Below are 24,729 nucleotides of genomic sequence, written 5' to 3'. Positions count from 1 at the left end.
CCTAGCACCAGTATAATAAAGTCTAATTGAATAAATGAATAGACTTCCTAAGTAATCATTTTTAGATGTCATCCTAAGGGATTTTTTAAAATAATCTATTTCACACGTTTTTTAAACTCTCTATAATAAATATTATTTTATTATACCACTTCCTACAATTCTATATTCCTTTCAAAATTCAAAATTATATGGAATTCTTTCTAAAAAGAACAAACACTATAAGCAATAGAGAAAGAAGGTACCTTTGCCTCTTACATGGAAAAGTCCTACTTAACAATTTCCATAGTCATCCTTGCTTACTTTGAAAAGGCAATGCTAGGCTCGGCACCTGTAACTCAGTGCTAGGGCACCGGCCACATACACCAGGGCTAGTGGGTTAAAGCCCAACCCGGGCCTGCCAAACAACAACTAACAACAACAACAAGAAAAAAATAGGCTTTGTGGAAGACACCTGTGGTCCCAGCTACTAGGGAGGGCAATGCAAGAGAATAGCTTAAGCCCAAGAGATTGAGGTTGCTGTGAGCTGTCACGCCAGAGCACTCTACTGAGGGTGACATAGTGAGACTCTGTCTCAAAAAAAAAAAGCAATGCTAGTACATTACTCTCTCGTCTTTCTAACAATCCAGATAAATTGTATATATATATTTTAGTATGTAAACTCCAAAAAAGAATGAAATTTACTTATGAACAAGAACAACTTTACTCTTGCTACTAGGGTATAATTATCAATAACTATCACTGTACGATTAAATATTTTTATGTTAGAACTACAGAAATTAGAATCTCCTTTTTGGTGATAAACAGGGAAGTTTGTAGAGACTTTGCAATAATATGAAGAATTGTTATCCTGTGTTAGTTAATATCAATGCTTCCAATTTTGGAAAATGGTCTAATGACTTAATATATGCCATAGACCAATAATAAAAACTTATTTACACATAAAATGATTTCTATGCAGACTTAAATATGACTTGCTTTATACATTTTAAGGTACACATATGATCAGAGGTGGGCTGTACCTATGAAAGTTCTCATCTTTCTTTCTATAAAGAATAATTTCTGAGTACCTAACCCCAACTTGTATTTCTCTTTTTCAGGAAAAATAAATGCCCTAACTTCAAAAACTTCATGTAGTAGCTGACAAAGGAAAACAATACGTTAAATATGACAGACAGAAAGATATGATTGTAAATAATTGTAAATGCTAGTTCTTTTTACCTCAGACCCACAATTTTAATGCAATAGTGAAAGATCATGTTATGTAACTTAAGATCAATTAATGTACTTTTATATAAATCCACCTAGATAGAAAAGAGAGACAAATTCTTACGCTGCTATACTTCAAAAAACAAACCTGGGGTTCTGCAAATACATTCTTCATGCTGTTGATTGGGCCATACGGGACCCCACTGCCTTCAAAAAGATATAACCACTTGCTGGTTGTTTCTTCTTCAAACCTAGGAACAGACAAAAGAGGATATTTTTTATAATCTAAAGAATATAATACAACCTCTTTTTCATGTGGTCTCTTTCCTAACAACCAACAGTAATAAAATGTGTTTCTTAGTCTCTCTTTATTCCTTGTTTTTAGAGAAGATTGTCTATATGAAATGAGTTGAGTGATCTTACAATGGTGAAAGTAGCCACTCAGGTCCCAGGGTTTTAAAATCCTCTATTGAAGATGTAATTACCCCTATTTCTAACCCTATGAACTCTCTGACAGAGTCCCTTGGAATAGAAAGGTTGTGTAGAAATGGTACTAATTGAGCTCCAAATGAACCATTACAAATATAACAACAATATAATTGCAATTTGAGCATGAAGTCATTGTGCAAAATGTCCTTTAGATCTCCCATATAGAATATCAGGTTAAAGTAGATACTTATAAACCCACTTACTCTTCAAAACAAAAAATAAACTAATGTAGGTGTTTTGAAAGAAAAGCTATGTAAAAGTACATAATAATTAACAGCCACAACCATTGGGTTTTTTAAAAAATCCTTAGATATTTATTTGCACTGCAATTTGCTAATTAGAACAACTGTAGGCATGCAAAGACTGATATTTCAGTTTAGCCCACAAAATAAAATTCATCCTAGTCCTTTAAATCTGTTTATGTCCTACTGTAATTTAAAATCAGACTTCAAAGTAATATAACCTTTTTGGAAGGAAGTATGGAGAAAAGAACTCAAACTGGCTCTCCCATTTGATCCTACAATCCTGTTACTGGGCATCTCCCCAGAAGAAAAAAGAAATCCTTTTATCATAAGGACATTTGTACTAGACTGCTGATCGCAGCTCAATTTATAATTGCCAGACTGTGGAAACAACTTAAATACCCACCAATCCAGGAATGGATTAACAAGCTGTGTTATATGTATACTATGGAATACTATTCAGCCACTAAAAAAGATGGAGATTTTATGTCTTTTGTATTAACCTGGATGGAGCTGAAACACATTCTTCTTATTAAAGCAGCGTAAGAATGGAGAAACAAGAATCCACTGTACTCAATTCTGAAATAAGGACAATTGATGACCCTCCCCCATGGAGTGGGGGGTTAAGGGAATGGGGGAGCAGAGAGAAGGAAGGTGGGAACGGGGTGGAGGGTCACGGTGTGTGACACACCTCTTGGAGGCAGGACATAATTATAAGGGGGACTTTACCTAACAAATGCAATCAGCATAAGCTGGTTCTCTGTACTCTCAATGAATCCCCAACCATAAAGAAAGAAGAGAGAAAGACAGAGAGAGAGAAAAAAAAAGAAGTATCTAAAAAAATAAATAAATAAATGAAACCAGACTTCACAGATAGAAAAGCATTTTTGATTTCCTTTATTTTTTTCTATTAGGTTTTAAGGAAAGAGCAATAAATTCATTAATGAAATTTACTGTTTTATATTTCTTCTGTGTTAAAATAGTGAACACAGAAACAAAATCTTGGATCCTTAGGGACAACTCAACACAAACATAGTCTCTAATATGAAGGATTTCAAAATTGTCAATTGTTAAAATAGTGAATTATTTTTAGTTAATTAATAATGTAGGTGATCAAAGGGACTTTTAAAAAACATTATTTTTGGCAGTTAAAATGTTTTACTAATATAGAAAAACTAGTGGAATTATAGTAGAAATACTGAGTATTCACGGACATCTATTCATTTCTCTTATACATAGGTAGAATTAGCCTGAAATCTTCAGATCTCATAGAAAATTATATTAGAGAAATGTACTTCTTTCACCATTTTCAAAAGAATAGTGGGGAGTACACTTCTCTAATCATCATCTAATAGAAAAAAAGAAAATGAAAAAATAGAATTAATGTATCCTCTATTAAGATAGATACTATCTGAACAATGATGTTCAATCGCATAAAAATTTACATAAGGATATAATAAATATTTTAATGAAGATAGCATTAAATTTCACTGGAAATCTAATTAATACTATTTATGCATTCATTGCTGAGTGCCCACTACACACAAAGCATTGATTCTTATGTTTAAACATAATGTCTTCCATTTTTCTCTCCAATATTATGGATAAAAAAATTTATTATTATTCATTTTAATTTCAGCTCAGAATGTTAACTATACCTAGTTAGTACCGAATAAAATATTGCACTTCTAACTATTGAAAAAAATTCTTTCAAAAGAAAAAAAAAATCATGGGAATACTACAGGCAAAGGTAAATGTCCTGCTTCTAATCAATTCTTCACATTCGTATTTCCTTTTCAATCAACACTAAAGTTATCTCCTCGCCAAGACTTCCTAAAAGATATAGATATATATCATCAGAATGATAATATGCTGAGAGAATAAAAGATACTTTGAACCTGCAGTCTTTTCAATCAGGTTGTCAATTATTTAAGTTTTCACAAATGGAGTGTTATAATGGTTAGTCTGATACATTTTCAAGACAAGTGAATTTATCACCATTGGACTTACCCTGGCCAGAAAGATCTGCACAGAAAATGCATGTCAATATGCACAGAAAATGCATGTCAATATCCAGACAAAGCCATGGCTGCAGGTTAGCCAATAGAAAACTCAGGGGAATAATTGAAGTTTTAGTATTTATATAAGCTTTTCACCACTGGACGTAAGAGAGGGATTTATTTCATGTTATAGAAACCAACAGATGCACTTTGGAAATAAGAACAGGGAAAGAGGCAGCCTCTGTAGCTGCAGTTGTGACCACTTCTTGGGTCTTTGCGTGGGTGTGGGTGTGGAAGGGTTCCTAAATGCCATAAACTCAATCAGTCAGAGACAGAACATCACTGCATTCCACTGTTCCCAGAGGACATATCCATTATTTTCTTCTCAAAATCTAACTCTTAATCTAAATCGGATGTGGAATCCTCTCCTTTATCTACACAAAAAAAGCTGTAAGCACATGTTTTTATTAACTACAAAAAGTCTTCTATAAAATGGAAAGAGCTGATCTAAATCACACAGGGCAATAGATTCCTGACGAGAAGACAAAAAGGATATCCTTCGATCCAGCTTAACAAGCCTAGAAGGTAGGGCCTCTGCTGGGAAGTTTTTTGGAGACACATAAACAATTCAGACTTAATTGGCAACTCACTAAATAAGTCTATCTATTTAATTCTAGATTTTTGCAACTTTACTTGATGCAGGGAGTATTATTAATCAGATAGCATCATTTAGGCAGATGAAACACTGCTCCATAAAGACAGACTTGAATTTAAATTTCTCAACATCAAAATTTAACTTAGGAAACAAACAAAAAGTTCTTTACTTTATAAAATGGATTAAAGTATTAAATCAGTCAAATCGAAGACCAGAGAGAAACTAAGAGATCTTAGCCATGAAGGTGGGAGTCAAAAATAACTGTAACAACAGTGAAAACTAAATCCTGGTTATTAAGTTTATTAGTCTACATTTTGCCAATTTTATCCTCACAACTGACACTATACTTTAAGTATTATCTTCACTTGACCAATAAGAAACTCAGGTTTAGAGAAATTAACTTACTAAAATTCATATAGCTTTTAAAGTCAGAGGTCACTGAGACTGCTTAGCTTCAAAACCACTTTCTAATACATAATGACTGTAGCAGAATACATTCAGAATCCATAGTTTCACATATTGTATGCATTATATATGCTCACAGATAGCCTAAAAAAAAGAAAATGCAGAGGAGAAACCGTTCATTTTTTATACTAATATACTTCTTCACTTCCATTTTATGTACCTCAATATATGTTTCCTTACTTTAAGACTCATTCATTCTTGATGCTTTTAGCAAGAGTTTGTTTTGTATCAACCATGGAGATTACAATAAAAAAGACAGTCTCTGTGCTGAGAGATCACAGAGTCTAATGGAGAACACAGCTATGAAAATGGATGAATTGCAATGCAGGATGCTGAGACAAACAGATGAAGGAACCACTCGCGGCTGAAGCACCAAAGACAGACATTTACACTGGGCCTAGGGAGGCAGGAAAGGGCTCAAAAATGAGGTGACATTTGAGCCAGGTGTTGAAAGACAAGTTAGAATTTTCCATGGAACGATGAGAGGAATGATCTTCCAGGCAGAGAAGACAATGTGTATAAAGATCCAACCTGTAAAGAATCTGAAATCTCCTTTGGCCGGGGATAGGGGGGTGGGGAGGGGGGGTGGGGGGGTGGGGCAGAGGTAAAATGGAAGAGGGAGGTTGGAACCAGAGTGTAAAGCGCCTTGTCTGCTATGCTAAGGACACTGGATTTCCACTGGCAACAAAGAACCCAGAAAACTCTTTAATTAGGGGGCTGATACTACTCAGCACTGATAGAAAGATGATACTAGAGGGAAAGAAACTTGACAGGAGGCAAGATACTCTTCCTCTGGCACTTCTCAAATCTAATCTAACTCTTTTTTAATATCTTCCATGTAATTATCAATAACAAACAAGTTCCCATTTGAAAAAAAAGTTTTCTTGACATTATTATCCTTATTAGTTACTATCCCATTTCTTTTTTTTCCAATCCATCATTACACCTGAGGTTCTGAAGTCTGACACACCTTTTCTTACCTGGTCTCCGATGGTCTCCAGTGACCCATGTCAAATCCAATATTTTTTCATTCTTTGCAACCTGCCTCCCTGTATAGTATTTGATGCTGTTGACTATTCTACCCTTGGGTCCTGACAATATACTTTCCTGGCTGTCTTAATACCTCTTTGGCCATTTCTATTTCTTTTGTTAGTTCTTTATGATAGTCTCAATATTCTTTGCTCTCTTTTACTTGCCTATGGCACTCAAATCTATATTATCAGCCTTGCTCTTTATTTCCCTAGTTCCCTTTTTCTAGTTACCATAAGATAATTACACCCAGATGCACTATTATCCCCATAAATGTAACATGACCATGAATGATTTTACGATTTCCATTTCCTCCATAAACCTAGTACTCCTCCCTTGCCTGATTTCAGACCCTTGACTAACTCTGAAACTCCTTCTATTTCATAATGTCTCATAACTCAAATATAATTGTCCTATATGATCAACTTTTCAAAGGTTAAGTTACATTCCACTGTAACTATCACAGTCCTGGCCCATGCACTTCACACTTCACAGACTATGTTGACTGCTGGTTAAAAACATACCACCTCTAATCCTCCACTTTCCAACAAGTCATCAATTTTACGTATGTCTCAAATCTGTCTGACTGTCTCTTTCCCCAAGATCATTACCTTCTTTCACACTAAAGAAATGGACTGTTTACTATTATATCTTCAGAACTTAGAATATAGTTGGCACTCAATATTTACTGAGTGAAAATATAAGTATTTGTGAAGAACAAAAGGCACATAAGCTTGAATTAGCAGTTTATTTTCTCCTAAAATCTCTCTGAGACTACGTTTAAGCAGACACTGAAAAGAAAATTTTGAAAAATAGTATGATTGTTCCTCAAAATATTAAAAATAGAACTACCGTAAGATGCAGCGATACCACTGGGCATATGCGCAAAGGAAAGGCAACTTTGTATTGAAGGAGTATGTGCACTCCCATGTTTCCTGCAGCACTATTCCAATAGCCAGGAGATGGAATTCACCTAAGTATCCACAGTGAATGAGTGAATAAAGAAAATATGGCATATATACACAACAGAATACTATTCAAGCATAAAAGGGGAGAAAATTCTGTGATTTGAGACATGGATGAACCTGGAAGATAAAGAAAGATAAGAACTGCGTGATCCCACTCACACGCAGAATCTAAAATAGCTGGTCTCATAGGAGTAGAGAGTTAATGGTGGTTACCAGATGCTGGAGTAGTTGGGATAGAAGGGGAAAGGGGATATATTGGTCAAAGTAGGCATAATTACAATTAGATACAGGAAATAATTTCAAGAGAATTATTGTACAACTTTGTGAGTATAGTAAAGGCTTATTCTTGAATAAGGCTAAAAGAGTGGTTATTAAATGTTCTTACCACAAAAATAACAAAATGAGGAGAAGCATGTTGTTAACTAGATTTAACCATTCCACAATGAATATACAAAGTCAGAAAAATAATTATATGAATTCACCACAGCAAAAGCGCTACATAATTACTCATTGGTGAATAATACTATGGTCACCTTCAACATACTTATTTCTCTTGGAAAGCTGTGTGTTGATGCCAGCACCTAGTCCACCCTTCAAAGCAATGTTTGGAACACTTATTCTAGAATGGCCAACAGAGCTGTCTTCATATGAAACTCTCATAATTAAGTTCACCAACTTGCCACTGGGCACTTACTCTGGCAGGACTGTACAGACAACTTGGTAAGGGTCCATACCCTTGGTAAATCAGTGTCTCACAGCTGTGTTAGTGTTGACATATGACAGTGTCCTGCTGAGTAGAGTTCATTATTATTGTATGTCATATAATGATAGCTCTGATGACCATTCCAGAAAAACAGTTGTAAATTGCTTTCAAGGGTAGACTAGGCACTGGCATTGTTGCACAGCTTCCCAAGGTGAGTACTCTGGAAGTTACTGTAGTGATATTCAGCAGTGAGATATGCAGCACTTTTTCTAAGATGAGTTTATGAACTTACTTGTCAGGCCTAATACACTTCAAAACACTATGTTATACATGATAAATACATAAAATTTCATGTGTTGATTTAAAAAAATAGATTTGAAATTAATTTTTTACAATAAAAATGCATTATTTTCTATGATCCTTCAAAACCATCACCTTATGCACACTGAAAATATTTCCAGTAAATAGGGAACTCACTGGCAGTCTAGTTACTGGAAATATTCAAACAAACACAGGAACTTGCTACAACAGAAAAGGTATAAGCTTTGGATAGATTGAGGTTTGAGTCACAAGACCCAGAACTTCCTATTTAAATGAAAGTCATAAAAATATCAACTTTTAACACTAATAATTTTTCAAATCAAACCAATCATTTATTATGCATTTACTAAGTACAAGGCTTTTTCTAAGCAGTTCACACACACAATTTCATTAAATTCTCACAGCAATCCCTTGAGGTAGATACCACACTATGTTCATTTTAAAGACAAAACAGAAGTTAAGGGAATTTAAATAGCCTTTAAAACTCATAAGAACATTAAGTAGCAAAGCAGGAATTCTATTTGGTCTGAAGCTAGGGTGACCAGATTTTAACATATGTAAAGCAGGGCAGGGGACTGGGCAAGGCGGCAGCTGACAACAATGCAAACTTTGATAAGCAGTTCTCGATAATCACTTCTCAACAATTATTTGTATTATTACAGTTTAACATTATAAAATTAACAAAAATAATATAAAACTCATATCCTGGCAAAATAGCCACATGGCAGCCGAAAACCATATATTCCCTTCCTGTTCTCCTGCCCCATTCATGCATTCTTCCCAAAAATCGGGACTTTTTTAAAACGCCATGGGATGTGGGACAAATTATTAAAAAGCAGGACTGTCCCACCAAAAGCGGGACATCTGGTAACCCTATCTAAAGCACATGTGTTAACCATCACTGTCTACTACTTGACTTCTGGTGGTGATGTCCAGGAAAGCAGAGCAGACAAAACTCTGTGAGTTATGTGATACTGAGGACCAGTTCCACAGAGGGATTAAAAAGGCAGTAGGTAAGTCTGCACCTGCTCAGTGAGTAGGGCACCGGCCCCATATACCAAGGGTGGTGGGTTCGAATCCAGCCCCAGCCAAACTGCAACAACAACAACAAAAAAAATTGAATAAGGCAATAAGCACTCGAAGGTCATGTTAGTGTCACATTAACCGACAGCCTTTATGTACCAGGTACAAAAAACATTCTATCTATTACTTCTAGTACCCATAATCCAAAAGTAGAAGTAGAGTTTGTTATCTTCATAACTGAGGAAGAAACTAAGGTATAAAGAGATAGATTATAGCAATATGTGGATCAGAAGGCTGAAAGCCTACAGCTGGGGGGTCATAAACTGTTTGTTTGGTTTTTTTTTTTGAGCCTATTCAGTAGCATAAACCTGCGAGATATAAACAATTCATTATAATGTCTTATAATATTGACAACTATTTTCTGAACTAATTTTTTTCAGTAAGTTTATTAGAAAGTACAAATTATTCCTATTTTGAAGATGAAAAATTGAAGCACTTTTGGAACTCACATTTGAGTGTTTAAATTCTAGGCCCAGAGCTCACTGTACTGCTGCCATACACACACACATACATATATATATAATAAAATATAAATAATAAATAAAATTTATTGAGAAGACAACCTTTTTTTTTTTTTTGAGACAGAGTCTCACTCTGTTGCCCTTGGTAGAGTGTCATTGTATCACAGCTCACAGCAACCTCAAACTCCTGGGCCCAAGCAATTCCCTTGCCTCAGCCTCCCAAGTAGCTGGGACTATAGGCACCCACCACAATGCCCAGCTATTTTTTTTTTGTTTGCAGTTGTCATTGTTGTTTAGCAGGCCCGGGCTGGGCTCAAACCTACCATGGGGGTGTCTGGGGTATATGTGGTTGGTGCCCTACTCACTGAGCTAAGGGCACTGAGCCCAAACTTGACTTTTAATCTTAACTTTATTTAGCTTTGTGACCATAGGTAAGCTGCTTAACTTCTCTGAGCTCCTATTTTCTCATATGTTCTAAGGAAATTATACTAGCTGTAAGTTGCTTAGCACCACATAGTAAGTACTCAAAAAATGGTATTTATTTCGTAGTATCATTTAAAATAAAAATAAAAACAATAATAAAATATCACATCTAGAACTGTAAATCCAAGATAGGAATTATAATAATTAAAGCAGGTCCCATTTATTGCTGATCATCTCTCAGATATTTTATGGTTATTAAAGTCTAAGTTTCTGGGATTTACATAATATATTTTTATATTCTTTCATTGAAGTTTATTATCATTTTTTATTTTCTAGAAGGCATTAGTGTTTCTATTAAAACCTGTAGGGCTTTGGTGATGATCAGTGTCAGGAATCCCAGTTGGGCCTCATAGCACTTGGAGTCCTTATAACAGGGAGTGACAATGTAGAGATTTCAAGCTAGGCATTGAGTAATAATCAAATACATTTTATCAGACCACCAACCAGGCCAGTTTTGAAATAATTTAAAGAGGAATCAACATCAATATAATAGTTGTGGGACAGCAAAACAAGGTTAAAGCTATCTTGGGTCTCATCTTAACAGGCAAACCAAATGCAAAGTCTAAATTCTTGTTAGTAATGACTGAGAATCCACACCTAGATGAGGCTTCATTTTTCAAAGAGGTGCTAGGTATATTGCTGGATGTAACCTGGTGGATTCAAAATCATTGACAGCAGATTGAACAAATAAAAATTTTTTTTCCTTATCTTTTGCAAAAGTTTGTGAGGTGCTCAAAGATACTTTCTTCTTGAATTTACAGAGTTCTCTCAAGCAGAGTTTATGACAAAGATGAAATTACATCCCTCTTGATTGCATGAATTTTTCTCCACTTTTGGGTCTGAAGAGAAAAGTATATTTGAAAGACAAACTCTATACACAGATTCTGATTCAAGACTCAAAATCTTTGAATCTTTTCAATAATTTCCCACATATAAATTTAGGGCCCCCCAAAAGTAGATTATTCAAGGGGCCTAGTTTTTATCTTTTCAGAGTGGTATTATACCATATAAAAATCCAAATGTAATATATAATTTTATGTTATAAAAGCATTCCTCAATTCACACAATAATATGTTCATATTATCTGAAATAAGAATCAATTTTCAAAAAGTTCATTTTCATGTAGTTCTATTTATGCATAAATAGAAAGTTATACCTGCCTTGTTGCTATACTGTCTCTATGCTATAGAGTTGGAGATTTGCCAGCCACTGTTTTCAGAAAATAAGTTTTGAAATTTGCATATCGGAAACTCAAAACCTGTAATCTTTTCACACTGGGTGAACTTTAGTTCCCTCCCCTTACATAATTAAATGTAACTAAAACAGTGAATGTTCCTTTTAGACCATGAGAGCAGCTCTCCAGGTTAGTGGAGAGGAAGATATTTAATGTACCACCTCTTTGCTATACTCAGATGAGACCCAGAAAACTGTGACTTGAAATCCAAATAATTGGGTGGAAAAGTCAGAAAGCCAATTAAAAATTTCAAAAGACATTGCCTTACAATCCCTTAAGAACTGAACATAAAACTTTGGAAATACATACAGCCCACACAAAATAAAACTTTTTTTGAACAGTATATTTCTACATAACAGTAATGTTTCCAAAAGAATTTCAAAGAAAATTCCAAAGGTGTATCACCCCTCAGCTCATTTTTAAATTATTAAATTTATATTTTTATTTTTCTGTTGTGAAATATTCCAAATATACCAAAAAGTCTAGGAATAGAAAAGTATAGACAAAATTATAAATTCTCATGTCCTCTCATCTACCCATATTGTTAAAATGTTAACATCTTAGCATATTTGCTTTATATATTTAAAAACAAAATGCTTTAGACTCAGGCGAATCCCCATGTGTATCCTTCTTCTATCTTATTCCCCCTTTCATCTCAGAAATAACCACCATCCTAAACCCATGTGCATCTCTTTGTTCAGTTATGTTTACATTACATATACATGTCTCTATTTGGATGAATTCATAAGCAATACGAATATTGTGTTGTGTATTTGTGCCCTTTACACTGCAACTTTTCATATTCAACATTTTAATTTCAAAATCTAGCCATTTTATACATATAGATGTGGTTCATTCATTTTATCTACTTGGAACATTTCTGTGTGAATATTTCTCAATTTGTCTTCTCCTATTATTGTTTCATTGTCTCCAATTTCTTAGTATTACACACAATGTGACCTTATATAATACATGTCCCTATTTGTTCACATAAGATTGATTTCCTAAGGGAATACAGAAAGAGAAGTGAGTCATAAAGCAGACACATCTTCCACTGCATAAAATATTACCAAATTACTCCCTTAAGTGGTTGATGCCATTTACTTTTACCATTCTCCCTATTCTAATCAACTTTTGTTATTGTCAGACTTTAAGTTTTGTCAATCTGATAGAGGTGAAATGGTATCTCATGGTTACTTTAAGTTCCCACAATTGGAGAGACAAAGCATCTTTTCATAAGTTTGAGTTCTATTGGATATTGGGGATTGTTTTGTTTGCTTTTTCTTTCTTCTACATATATTTTGCCTATATTTAGCTGGACTGTTTGTCTTTCATTATTGACTTATAGGAAATTTTGCATAGTCTAGATACAAACCGTTTATCAATTATATGAATTCCAAATTTCTTCTCCCAGATTATAGCTTATTTTTTAATTTTACTTTTTCATATACAAACTAAATTGATTTTAATGTAGACAAATTATGATTCTTGTCTTTTAAGGTTTTTGCTTTTTGCATCAGCTTTAAAAATAGTACCTAGTTCATAAACTTATCATGAGGTAGTAAATGAATTAACACTTTGAAGATGTTTAGAACAGTCCATGATATAAGAAACTGCTATATAAATGTTTAATATATAAAGCTAAGCTAGCATTTGTGGGGAGACAAACTATTGGCAGGCATCGAAAAGAAACTGGAATACAATTTTTAGAAACAAAAATTCAGTGCAGACCTGCATTCCATACATACATTGCCTATAGAAAATGTCCCTTTAGACAAAATCTGAGTAAACCCAAACCAAACTAATGGGATGCCATAAGATCCAGGCTAAGAGTCTACAATTCAGTAACTATAAACAGGCCTGACATTTCTATAACCCACAAAGAAACAGCTGGAATTTGTTGGTTGGTGTTTCTACCGTAAACACAATCACAGATTTAATATTTCCTGTAATTTCCTCAGACCTTATTTCCTCTTAGGAATTTAACTCTACATATTACCGATAAATTATGGCTAAAGTTATCTCTTCTCCCCCTAGCATTTACTAGTTCCCTCCATTGTCTGCATGTCAATTTGTAGGCCATGCAAAAGATGGAGTTAAAGTCCATCCAGAGATCTAGTCACTACCTTCTACCACAATGTGACTCAGAACTTCCTGAAATAACTCAGGGTACTAGGTTGAGTAGCTAACATGTCTTATGACTTATACTAATTATTAGCACATTAATAGCTCTGATCCTTGTTAATTTTCATTCACAGTTTAGAAATAAATTCTATTTTGTACAAATTTTAAATAAAGTATGGGTCATGTATTACAACAGTTTGGCCTGACCAGAATTGTAGTGACTGTTGATACAGCCTAAGCACCATCACTACAAACACATTATGAGAAAGTTGTCCACATTGTGAAGCTCCAATGACACTTTATACCAGAGGCTATATGAAAAAATAAGCCTTTTTAATTGGGATCTCATTATGAAGAACAACTAGAAAAGCAATACATAATTATTGCAGAAAAATTAAATATTAACAGGTGCAAAAGAAGACATAAAATCAACTATAACCTTACCACATACAACAAATTTTGGTTTATGCATAACTATAGCATTTTTATATAAGCATACATTTTTAAAAATTAAAAAGGGATCACAATATTTTCTAACAATTTAAATTTTAACATTCATATATGTTCATATACAGTAGTAGTTACCTACTATTTTAATAGCTGAAGAGTATCCATTATAGGATGTATTATAACTTACCTAAGCAAACACCTTTTATTATATATTTATGTTTTAGTTTCTTCAGGTTTCTGAAACTGCTTCAATAAAATCTTTGCAGCCAAATCTGTATCTTATTCCTCTAGGATTCATTTCTTTAAATGTGCATAATTTTAGGCAGGGCATGATGGCTCACTCCTGTAATCCCAGCACTCTGGGAGGCCAAGGCTGGTGGATTGCCTAAGCTCACAGGCTTGAGACCAGGCTGAGTCAGAGCAAGACCGTGCCTCTAAAAATAGCCTACAGACACAGAAAAAATCAAAGAAATGCAAATCAAAATCACTTTGAGATATCATCTAACTCCTGTAAGAGTGGCTCACATAACAAAATCCCAAAACTACAGATGTTGGCAGGGATGTGGAAAAAAGGGAATACTTCTGCACTGCTGATGGGAGTGCCAGATAATACGTCCCTTTTGGAAAGAAGTATGGAGGATACTCAGGGATCTAAAAGTAGATCTGCTGTTTGATCTTGCAATTCCTCTACTATGTATACATCCAAAAGTCCAAAAATTACTTTATAACAAAGATATTTGCACCAGATTGTTCACTGCAGCTCAATTCATAATAGCCAAGTCACAGAAGAAGCCTAAGTGCCCATCAACCCCTGAATGGATTAATAAATTGTGGTATATGTACACCATGGAATATTATGCAGCCTTAAAAAAGCTGGAGATTTTACCTCTTTTATGTTTACATGGATGGAGCTGGAACATATCCTACTTAGTAAAGTATGTCAAGAATGGGAAAAATATATATACAATGTACTCAGTACTATGATATATATCCAATGTACTCAGTACTATTATGAAATCAATTTACAATCACTCACACTTTCATATTAAGAATAGATCACAACTATGGATGGTGAATGGTGGGCTCACACCTATGGTGCATAATGCAAGGGTACATGTCAGATCTATTGTATAGAGTATAAATGTCTTAACACAGTAATTAAGTAAATGAGATGAGGTATATATTAACCAGTGTGCTGTAAGCATCCTAATTCTAAATGAAATCAACACAATGTACCCCATAAATGCATTAATATATACATGATCTATGTGTTTATGATTTAATAAAATAAAGTAAAATCCAAAATAAATTTAAAAAATAAAAACAGCCAGGCATTGTGGCAGGAGCCTGTAGTCCCAGCTACTTGGAAGGCTGAAGCAAGAGAATCACTTGAGCCCAAAAGTTAGAGGTTGCTGTGAGCTATGATGCCACAGCACTCTACCAAGGGCAACAAAGTAAGTCTAAAAGTAAATAAATAAATGTGCAAAATTTGGAAACATTTTATATCCATAGTAGTTTTATTGAGTTCTTCCTAAATGCTAGGCATTATCTAGGGTTCTTACTAAGTGCTAGCCACTGTCAAGGCAACAAACAGGCAAAAACCTGATCATCACAGAGCTTGCCTGCAGGAGAGATAAATGAGTAAAGTCTATGTTACCTGTGGAATTGCTGTGGAGAAAAATTAAGCAGAAAAATAAAACCCTTTGTGAGGGGTTTTACTTTTTGCACTTTTTAATAGGGTAACTTAAGAAGATCTTGGTGAAAAGAATAAGTGCCAAATGCATTTTCTCCCACAAAAATTGTGTGTTATCATTTTTATCATTCGATTTGATTTTTTTCCCAAAATAGGGGGAAAAAGTATCTGACTGGATACTAAAGCCTTCAGTTATTTGTGCATCTTAAACAAAAAGCCTAATTACATATTTTCAACAATTTTCTATTGGGTTTTTCCTTCTAATTAATGAGCAAATGTTTTTAATTTCTTTTTATATTAAGTATGTTAGACCAGTATTGATTTTGCCTTACATTTTTATTTATGGTGGTTTTTAAATACAGAATATTTAGAATAATTCTGGTTCTCAAGGACCTGTGTGATGATAAAATTAGAATACCCCATAATTTCTCATTTGCTTTATCCTATGTCAGATACACAATAATCTCATAATAATATCTTAATCTTACCACAACCAGTTGTGATTGTTTGAAATGTTGAATATCCTTTCAAATTCCCCCTCCATCTTAATGATTGTACTGTATCGAGGTATATACACAGCATGTAGTCATCGAACATTATACTTGTTCTCTTTGACTCTTATTTAGCCCTTCGTGCATGTGTGTGTGTGTATGTGTGTGTGTATGCGCAGATGAAGGTCACCACTAGACTTTAGGTCACTCTCTCTCTCTCTAGTCATTTTATGATCTAAAGCTCACTCCGACCAGGTGCAGGGCTCACACCTGTAACTCTAGCACTCTGGGAAGCCAAGGTGGGTGGATAGTTTGATCTCAGGAGTTTGAGACCAGTATGAGTAAGAGCAAAACCCCTACCCCTACTAAAAATAGAAAAACTAGCCAGGTGCAGTTGTGGGTGCCTGCAGTCCCAGCCACTCAGGAGGCTGAGGCAAGAGGATTGCTTGAGCGCAAGAGTTTGAAGTTGCTGTGAACTATCATGCCATAGCACTCTACCCAGGGAACAGAGTGAGACTCTGTCCCCTCCAAAATAAAAATAAATAAATAATAAAGCTCATTCTCCAGGCAGTGTCTGTGGCTCAAGGAGTAGAGCGCCAGCCCCATATACCAGAGGTGGCAGGTTCAAACCCAGCCCTGGCCAAAAACTGCAACAACAAAAAATAAAAAAATAATAAATAAAGCTCACTCTCTAATAGATTACTCAATCCCATTCACAATGGTAACTAAAAGAATAAAATATTTTTTTAAATACAAAAATAATTAAAGACACAATTATAGAACACTGATATTAAAAAAGACATAAATAAATGGAAAGATATTCTATGTTCATAGATTGGAAAAATTACTACCAGTATGTTGCACATACTAACCAAAGTGACCTACAGATTCAATGTAACCCTACAAAAATGTTAATGATCATTTTAATGATATTAATTTTTCTGATCTATAACCATGAAATGTTTCTCTATTGGTCTGTGTCATCTACAGTTTCTTTCATCAGTGTTTTGTAGTTTGACTTTTAGGGATCTTTTACCATGCGTAGGTATTTCAATTTTTTTGTTGCTTCAGCAACCTACAGATTCAATACAATCTCTATCAAAATACCAACAACATTTTTCATAGAATTAGAAAAAATATCCTAAAATTTATATGGAAATAAAAAAGAGCCCAAATATCCAAAACCATCCTGAGCAAAAAGAACAAAGCTAGAGGTATCACACTACCTGACCTGAAATTATACCACAAAGATAAAGTAACCAAAACAGTACAGTACAAGTAGGGTACAATCATCAATGGAACATAATAGAGAACACAGAAATAAAACTACATATCTACAGCCAACTGATCTTTTACAAAGTCAACAAAAACACACACTAGGGAAATGACTCCCTTCTCAATAAATGGTACTAGGAAAGAATAGCCATATGTAGAAGAAGGAAACTGGGCTAACATCTTTCACCGTATAACAAAAAAATCAATTCAAGTAGATTAAAGACTAAATTATAAGACCTGAAACTATTAAAATATTAGGAAAAAGCCTAGTAAAAATTCTTCTGGACATCTATCTAGGCAAAGAATTAATGACTCAGACTTTAAAAGCACAAGCAACAAAAACAAAATCTTCTGCACGTCAAAAGAAATAATCAACAGTGTGAACAGACAACTTGCCCCAAATAACCCCATTAAAAAGTGGTCAAAGGACATAAATAGACATTTCTCAAAAGAAGACCTATCAAATGGCCAATAAACATATAAAACAAGGCTCACCATTACTAACCATAAAAGAAATGCAAATTAAAACCACAATGAGATATCATCTTATACTAATCAGAATGGCTACTATTAAAAAGTAAAAAAAAAAACAAAAAAACAAATGTTGTCATGAGACAATGAGAAGCTATGGGAAAAAAAGGAACACTTACATATTGTGGTGTGTGACAAGGTAAATTAGTACAAACGCTATAAAAACAGTATGAATATTCTCTATGAACTAAAAATAATTAGTTTTTCAGTCTAGTACTCTCACTACTAGTTATATACTCAAAGGAAAAGAAATCATTATACCAAAAAGATACTTGCATTTGTATATTAATTACAAAACTATTCATAATAGCAAAGATATGCAATCAACCTAAGTGTCCATCAACAGATGACTAGAAAAAGAAAATGGTGTGTGTGTATATATGTATGTAAAATGAAATGTTATTTATCCATTACAAAAGAATGAGATGAATTTTGGTGGATGGAACTGAAGGCCATTATTTTAAGGGAAACAACTCAAAAAGCCAAATACTACATGTTCTCACTAATAAGTGGGAGCTAAATGTGTGCATTAAATACAGAGTATGGAATAACAGACATTGAAGATTCAGAATGGTGGGAGGCCATGAAGGGAATGAAGGATGACAAATTACTTAATGGGTACAATGTACATATAATGTACATTATTTAAATGGTTACACTACAAATCTAGATTTCACTACTATGCCATATATCCACATGACAGAAATTGTACTTATATCCCTTAAATTCATAAAAATAAAAAAAATCAATAGCATTCTTCACAGAAACAGAAAAAGCAATCCTAAGACTTATATGGCAATATAAAAAACCTGGAGCAGAAAAAGTAACCTTGGAGGTGCCTGTGGCTCAAAGGAGTAGGGCGCCAGCCCTATATGCCAGAGGTGGTGGATTCAAATCCAGCCCTGGCCAAAAACTGCAAAAGGAAAAAAAAAGAAAGAAAGAAAGAAAAAGTAACCTTGAGCAAGCACCACAAAACTGGAGGCTACACACTCCCTGAAAATAGTTAATGATATGAATTCTTCTTATCTGAGAACAGGAGCAAAGCTATAGTAATCAAAACAGTATGGTAATGTCATAAAACAATAGACATGTAGACAAATAGAACAGAACAGAGAGCCTCAAAATAAATCCTGCATCTACCATGAACTTATCTTCAACAAGTGAACTATGAACACAAAATGGGGGGAAAGTGGTCTCTTTAATAAATGGCAATGAGAAAACTGTATATTCATGTGCAGAAGAAATTTGACCCTTATCTCACACCATATACAAAAATCTACTCACAATGGATTAAAGACTAACATTGTGAGCAGAAACATGTAGAAAAGAGTACTCTCACACACTGTTGGTGGAAATGTAAATTGGTAGAGCCATTATGGAAAACAGTATGAAGTTTCCTCAAAAATTAAAAACAGAACTACCTGTTATCCAGAAACCCCACTTCTAGATATTTAGTCATGTATTACTTAATGACAGGGATACATTCTGAAAAATGAAATCTCCTCAAAAATTAAAAATAGAACTACCTGTTATCCAGAAATCCCACTTCTAGATATTTAGTCATGTATTACTTAATGACAGGGATACATTCTGAAAAATGCATCATTAGGTGATTCCATTGTTCTGCAAACATCATAACATGCACTTATTGCACACCTAGACTATATGGTATAGCCCAGTGCTCCTAAGCTATAAGCTCGTACAAAATGTTTCTGTACTGAATACTGTAAGCAATTATAATACACTAGTAAGTATGTGTGTATCTAAATATATCCAAACACAGAAAAGGTACAGTAAAAACTTACTATTATAGTCTTATGGGACCACTGTCATACGTGTGGGCCATCATTATCCAAAATATGATTATGCAGTGCATAACTATATACCCAAAGGAGATGAACTAGTACCTTGAAGAGACACCTGTATATGCACTCATGTGTTCATTTCAGCCTTATTCACAAAAGGCAAGATATGGAAACAACCTAAAGAAATGTCCATTGATAGAAGAACGAATATGTATATACTGTATGTATACGCACATATACACACACACAATGAAATATCATTTGGCTATAAAAAAAGAAGGAAATTCTGCCATTTACTGTAACATAAATGAATCAAAGGATAATATGTTGGATTAACTAAGCCAGACTCAGAAAGACAAATACTATCTGATCTCACACCTGTGTGAAATCTAATTAGATGAGATTCAACATATAAAATAAAATAACATTAACATATATTATTTTGATATTAGATTAAATTAAGTACACTGTAACTAGGGATTAGGAAAGAGGGAAATGACAATGTTGGTCAAGGGATACTAAGTTTCAATTATAGCAAACAAATATGTTCACAACACTGTGATGAAATAACACTATTTTACTGTGTACTACTTTATTGCATACTTGAAATTTACTAAAAGGATAGATCTTCAGTGTTGTTTCTTTTTGTTTGTTTGTTTGAGACAGAGTCTCAAGCTGTAGCCCTGGGTAGAGCACCATTGCATCATACCTCACAGCAACGTCCAATTTGGGCTCAAGCAAACCTCTTGCTTCAGTTTTTTCTATTTTTAGTAGAAACAGGGGCTCAATTTTGCTCAGACTAATCTCAAACTTGTGAGCTCAAGCAATCCACCTGCCTTGGCCTCCCAGAGTGCTAGGAGTACAGGCATGAACCACCATGCCCAGTGATCTTCAGTGTTATTAACACACAAAAAAAGTGATAATTAGCTAAAATGATAAATATGAAAATTCATTTCATTATGATTATTTCCTATTGTATTTCAAATCATCACATTAAAATATATATATATATTTAGAGTGTATTATATATATTTTTTTATATATATAAAAAAGTGGTCACATATATATATATGTATTTATATATATATAAGCCATATATAGATGGGCTTTTAGTCCATAAATACAATTTTTACGTGTTAAATATGCCTCAATACAAAAAGATCCATAGTTTTTTAAATAGGATAGCCAGGATTTGCTTTCATCATTTACTGGTCATATGACCATAGAAATATTTTTCTTAAACTTTCTAAGCCATCATCAATTTAAAAATGGCATAATTGTGATTCCTACTGCCCAAAGTTTGTGAGGGTTAATTGAAATAAACATGACATAAATGAAACTTATTTCAGTGCCTGGTACATGGTAGTAGGTAGTAAGTACTAAATAGAAATTAGATATTATTATTGTTGTTGTGGTAGTAGGTAGTACTAAATAGAAATTAGATATTATTTTATTGTTGTGGATACTATTGTTAGGCTTCTTTCCCTACTGACATACCTGAAACATTAATAATTGAGCTAAGGACACTTAAAATACACATGCAGATTGTCAACAACATATTAAACATAATCTAAATTCAAGTATATGGTAATGAAAAGCAACACACTATAAAACATAAGCCCGGCAATTTCTCTTTAATTTTTCTGTTTCAAAACTCTGTTTCTAACATGTCTCTACTGAATTTAATTTAAACCTATGAAAGCAAGGAAATTTTCAAATGAAGTATAAAAATCTACTACTTCACAGATATGCTCATTTTCTCATATGCTGCCCACCATGCATGAATAGTCTTAGGAAAGGGAACATTATTTTATTACTGTACATAATACACTAACATGAATATGGTATAAAGAAAAAGAGGTAGAGGATAGAAAATGTAATTTATGATTGCAAAAGATCCTAGAGGGGGAATGAATTTTACGAGCAATTTTCTCCCACCCTTGGGACTCAGAAGAGTGGTCACCCAACCTGCTTTCCCATGTATACAGTACAAGAAGTCCTGTGCCAAAGACTACTTTCAGAAGCAATTCACTTTGGGAAATCTCTAAATCAAGACTCCAGCTTCCCAATCCTGCTCTTTCTCCAGCCTCCTTAACCCCACTTATACTAGTCTCTTTTTTCAGTTGAAGATTCTAAGATGCTTTCCAAGTGAAAACCAATGCTTTAAATGTTAGAACACACTGATCACATTCATCCTAGAATCTGCTCCTGGAAACTTCCTCCTCTTGATCCTTATTGACCTCCAACAAGCCCTATACCGTGTTCTTCCCCATAACAGGTCTTCAGTATTTTATTATTTTAGGGAATCAACTGTCTTCAGTATTTTAAAATAAGATTCATGTCTTCCACTAAATCTTCTCTTTTATATAAGCTAAATACTCCTATACCCTTTACCTATTGATCATTATGGCATATAAGGAGAATTTACATAATCCAGACCTTGTTCATCAATGGAGAAAAAATATTTTATTCAAAGGAAAAAGATGAAAACAAATCATGACAGGCAAACATGCTCAGCTCCACTTGTAACTTTAAAAATGTAAATTTAAAATGTAAATTTAATGATCAGCCCCACTTCTAATTTAAAAAATGCAAATTCAGTGATCTTGAGTTAAACTATACAGTATGAAGTGGCAAAAATGAATGGTTGCATATTGCTGAGGTGCTGCAAATCAACTCAAATTTTCTTGAAAATAATCTGTTAATAAGAACTATAAATCTATTAATTCCATTTTTATTGAATGATTCCATTTGTATAGTGATATCCCAATCAAATGCTTCTAGTAAGAATAAAAAATTTTAAGTATTCTAAATGTCAAAAAAACACAGGAAAATACCAAACCATATTAAGCAGTATTTATAAAATAGGTTAGTATATGAGCAATTTAAAATAAATACACAGCCAATATACACAAATACTTTATGTCATACACACAAAAAACTGAAAGCAAATGCAAAAACAGAACTTACAATTGTATGTATATATGATCACAACTAATTATGCATATAAATTAACAAAACTCTAAAAAAACTTGGAAACACAAAAAGAAATATGTTCATATTCTTTTTCTTAAAATTTTTCAAATCTTTAAAAAAAGAGCAGACTTAAAAGAGTCTCAGGGCTTGACAGAGAATATGGAGATCTCCACTAACAGTAAGCATTACAGGGCAGGACATGAGTCTGACCTGTTCCCCGTTATAGTCTTACAGCAGGACAGAGACTGACCTTTGATAGCAGCCATTTTTACAGCATATGCTATGTGCCAGCCACTGTTTTAAGCACTACATAAATTATACATTTAATCCTGATAATAACTCTATAACCTAAATACCATATTACTTCATGTTATAGTGAGGAGCATGAACAAGAAAGATTTAAGTGATTTGCCAAGGACACACAGTTAGCAAGAGCCAGGATGAGGTTCCAGACAGTACAGTATAAACTCCAGAATCCATGATCTTACCACCTCAGCTTACCCTCACGCTTTGCTACCTCAATACATGAGAAGATAAAAGGTGGCTGAATATATGCATGCATGCATGGATGGACAGATCAACTGATGGATGGATGGACTGAGTGACTGATGAATTATTTGAGTTAATTCTCTCTGAACCTAAGAAAGGAAACTGAGATTGCATCCTGCACCTCTCTGCTCTGATGCTCTGCTAGGTGCTTTCAACATTTCTCCCTAAATCATAGTAACAACCTCGTAAGGAAGTATTAATGTTGCCTATTTTCAAAGATGATGAAACTAGATTTTGTTAATTAGATGCTTGTTCTTGGGAAAGTAATCCTATGATTCAAAATGGCAGAGTATTACCATGTTTCCCCGAAAATAAGACCTACCCAAAAAATAATTCCTAGCAGGATTTCTATGCATTTGTTAAATATAAGCCCTACCCTGATAATAAGACCTAGTGATGGGCGTCCATGCATTTCAGCATGGAGAGAAGACATTCCCTGAAAATAAGCCCTAGTGTGTCTTCTTGAGAAAAAATAAATATAAGACAGTATCTTATTTTTGGGGAAACACGGTAATGCTTAGCAGAGTAAAAATTCAGTATATATTTGTGAATGAAGGATTTCAAAGATTTAAAGAAGTAAAAGGATTTTTAATGCTTAGAAAAGGAAATAATGAGAATTAGTACCTAATACAGTTTTCTTAAAGGCAAACAGTACCATGCCTGTCTCATTTTCTACTTTGAATGGATTCTAAAAAACAAGATATGAGGAAAGTACTAGCAACAAAATATTCCTGGGTTGACTAAGAAGATCATTCAAAATATCTTTGTTAATAAGATGGAGAAGTGTAGTTTGTATAATAACAGAAATGTGTAATTTTGAAGGCAGTCAAATAATACACCCAGTGCCAGACAGTTCAGTTTCAAACTTGGGTTAGTGAAGATAAACAATGAGTTAGAGGATATCATGTTGATCAAATTTGTGACCAACATGAAGCTGGTAGAGACAGCAATCAGGTTGGTTTATACAAATTCAATTTTGTTTTAAACAGAATGAATAAAAAATGTATTTGGGTACAAAATTAAAGGTACGAGAATAACTAAGTCTTCATAGAAGACAAGGGTTTTGTGTGTATGTGCATGTATATTTAAAGGCATTCTGTGGTATTTAATGCAAGTCAGCATGACTGACAAATAAGAGTGAAAACTTAGATTTCCTTAATAGAGTTCTGTTACCCAAAACAAGTTAACTACCACCACACTGTACTGGTGCCCTGCCATATGCCCACAATAAGTAAACTTACCAAGTGCTTGCCATATGTAAGGCACCCTACTGTATTTAATCATTTAATTTTACCAACAATTCTAGAGGTAGAAATTATTATTATCCCCTGTCTTTTTTTTTATTATTTTTTTTTATTGAATGGTAACTATGTACATTAATGCACTTCTGGGGTACAGTGTGGGGTTTTCACATGCAATCCGAACTACTTTCATCAAACTGGTCAACACAGCCTTCATGTCATTTTCTCAGTTATTGTTTTAAAACGTTCACATTC

General features: G+C 33.9%; 1 protein-coding gene across 2 annotated transcripts in view; it reads right to left on the bottom strand.

Moving 5' to 3' along the window:
• SUGCT (succinyl-CoA:glutarate-CoA transferase) overlaps positions 1-24,729 on the bottom strand; it is a 771,296-nt gene that overhangs the window by 355,574 nt on the left and 390,993 nt on the right. For both annotated transcript variants that reach the window (XM_023517742.1, XM_023517743.1), the window contains exon 12: positions 1,355-1,457. In XM_023517742.1, coding sequence (XP_023373510.1) covers positions 1,355-1,457 — 103 coding nt within the window. The remainder of the gene's footprint in view (positions 1-1,354; positions 1,458-24,729) is intronic.

This window comes from Otolemur garnettii, unplaced genomic scaffold, assembly GCF_000181295.1.
Source record: "Otolemur garnettii isolate 467f Iridium unplaced genomic scaffold, OtoGar3 scaffold00119, whole genome shotgun sequence".
Taxonomy (NCBI): Eukaryota; Metazoa; Chordata; class Mammalia; order Primates; family Galagidae; genus Otolemur; species Otolemur garnettii.
Note: the sequence above shows the minus strand (reverse complement) of the source record. Positions and strands in the feature narration are given on the sequence as shown.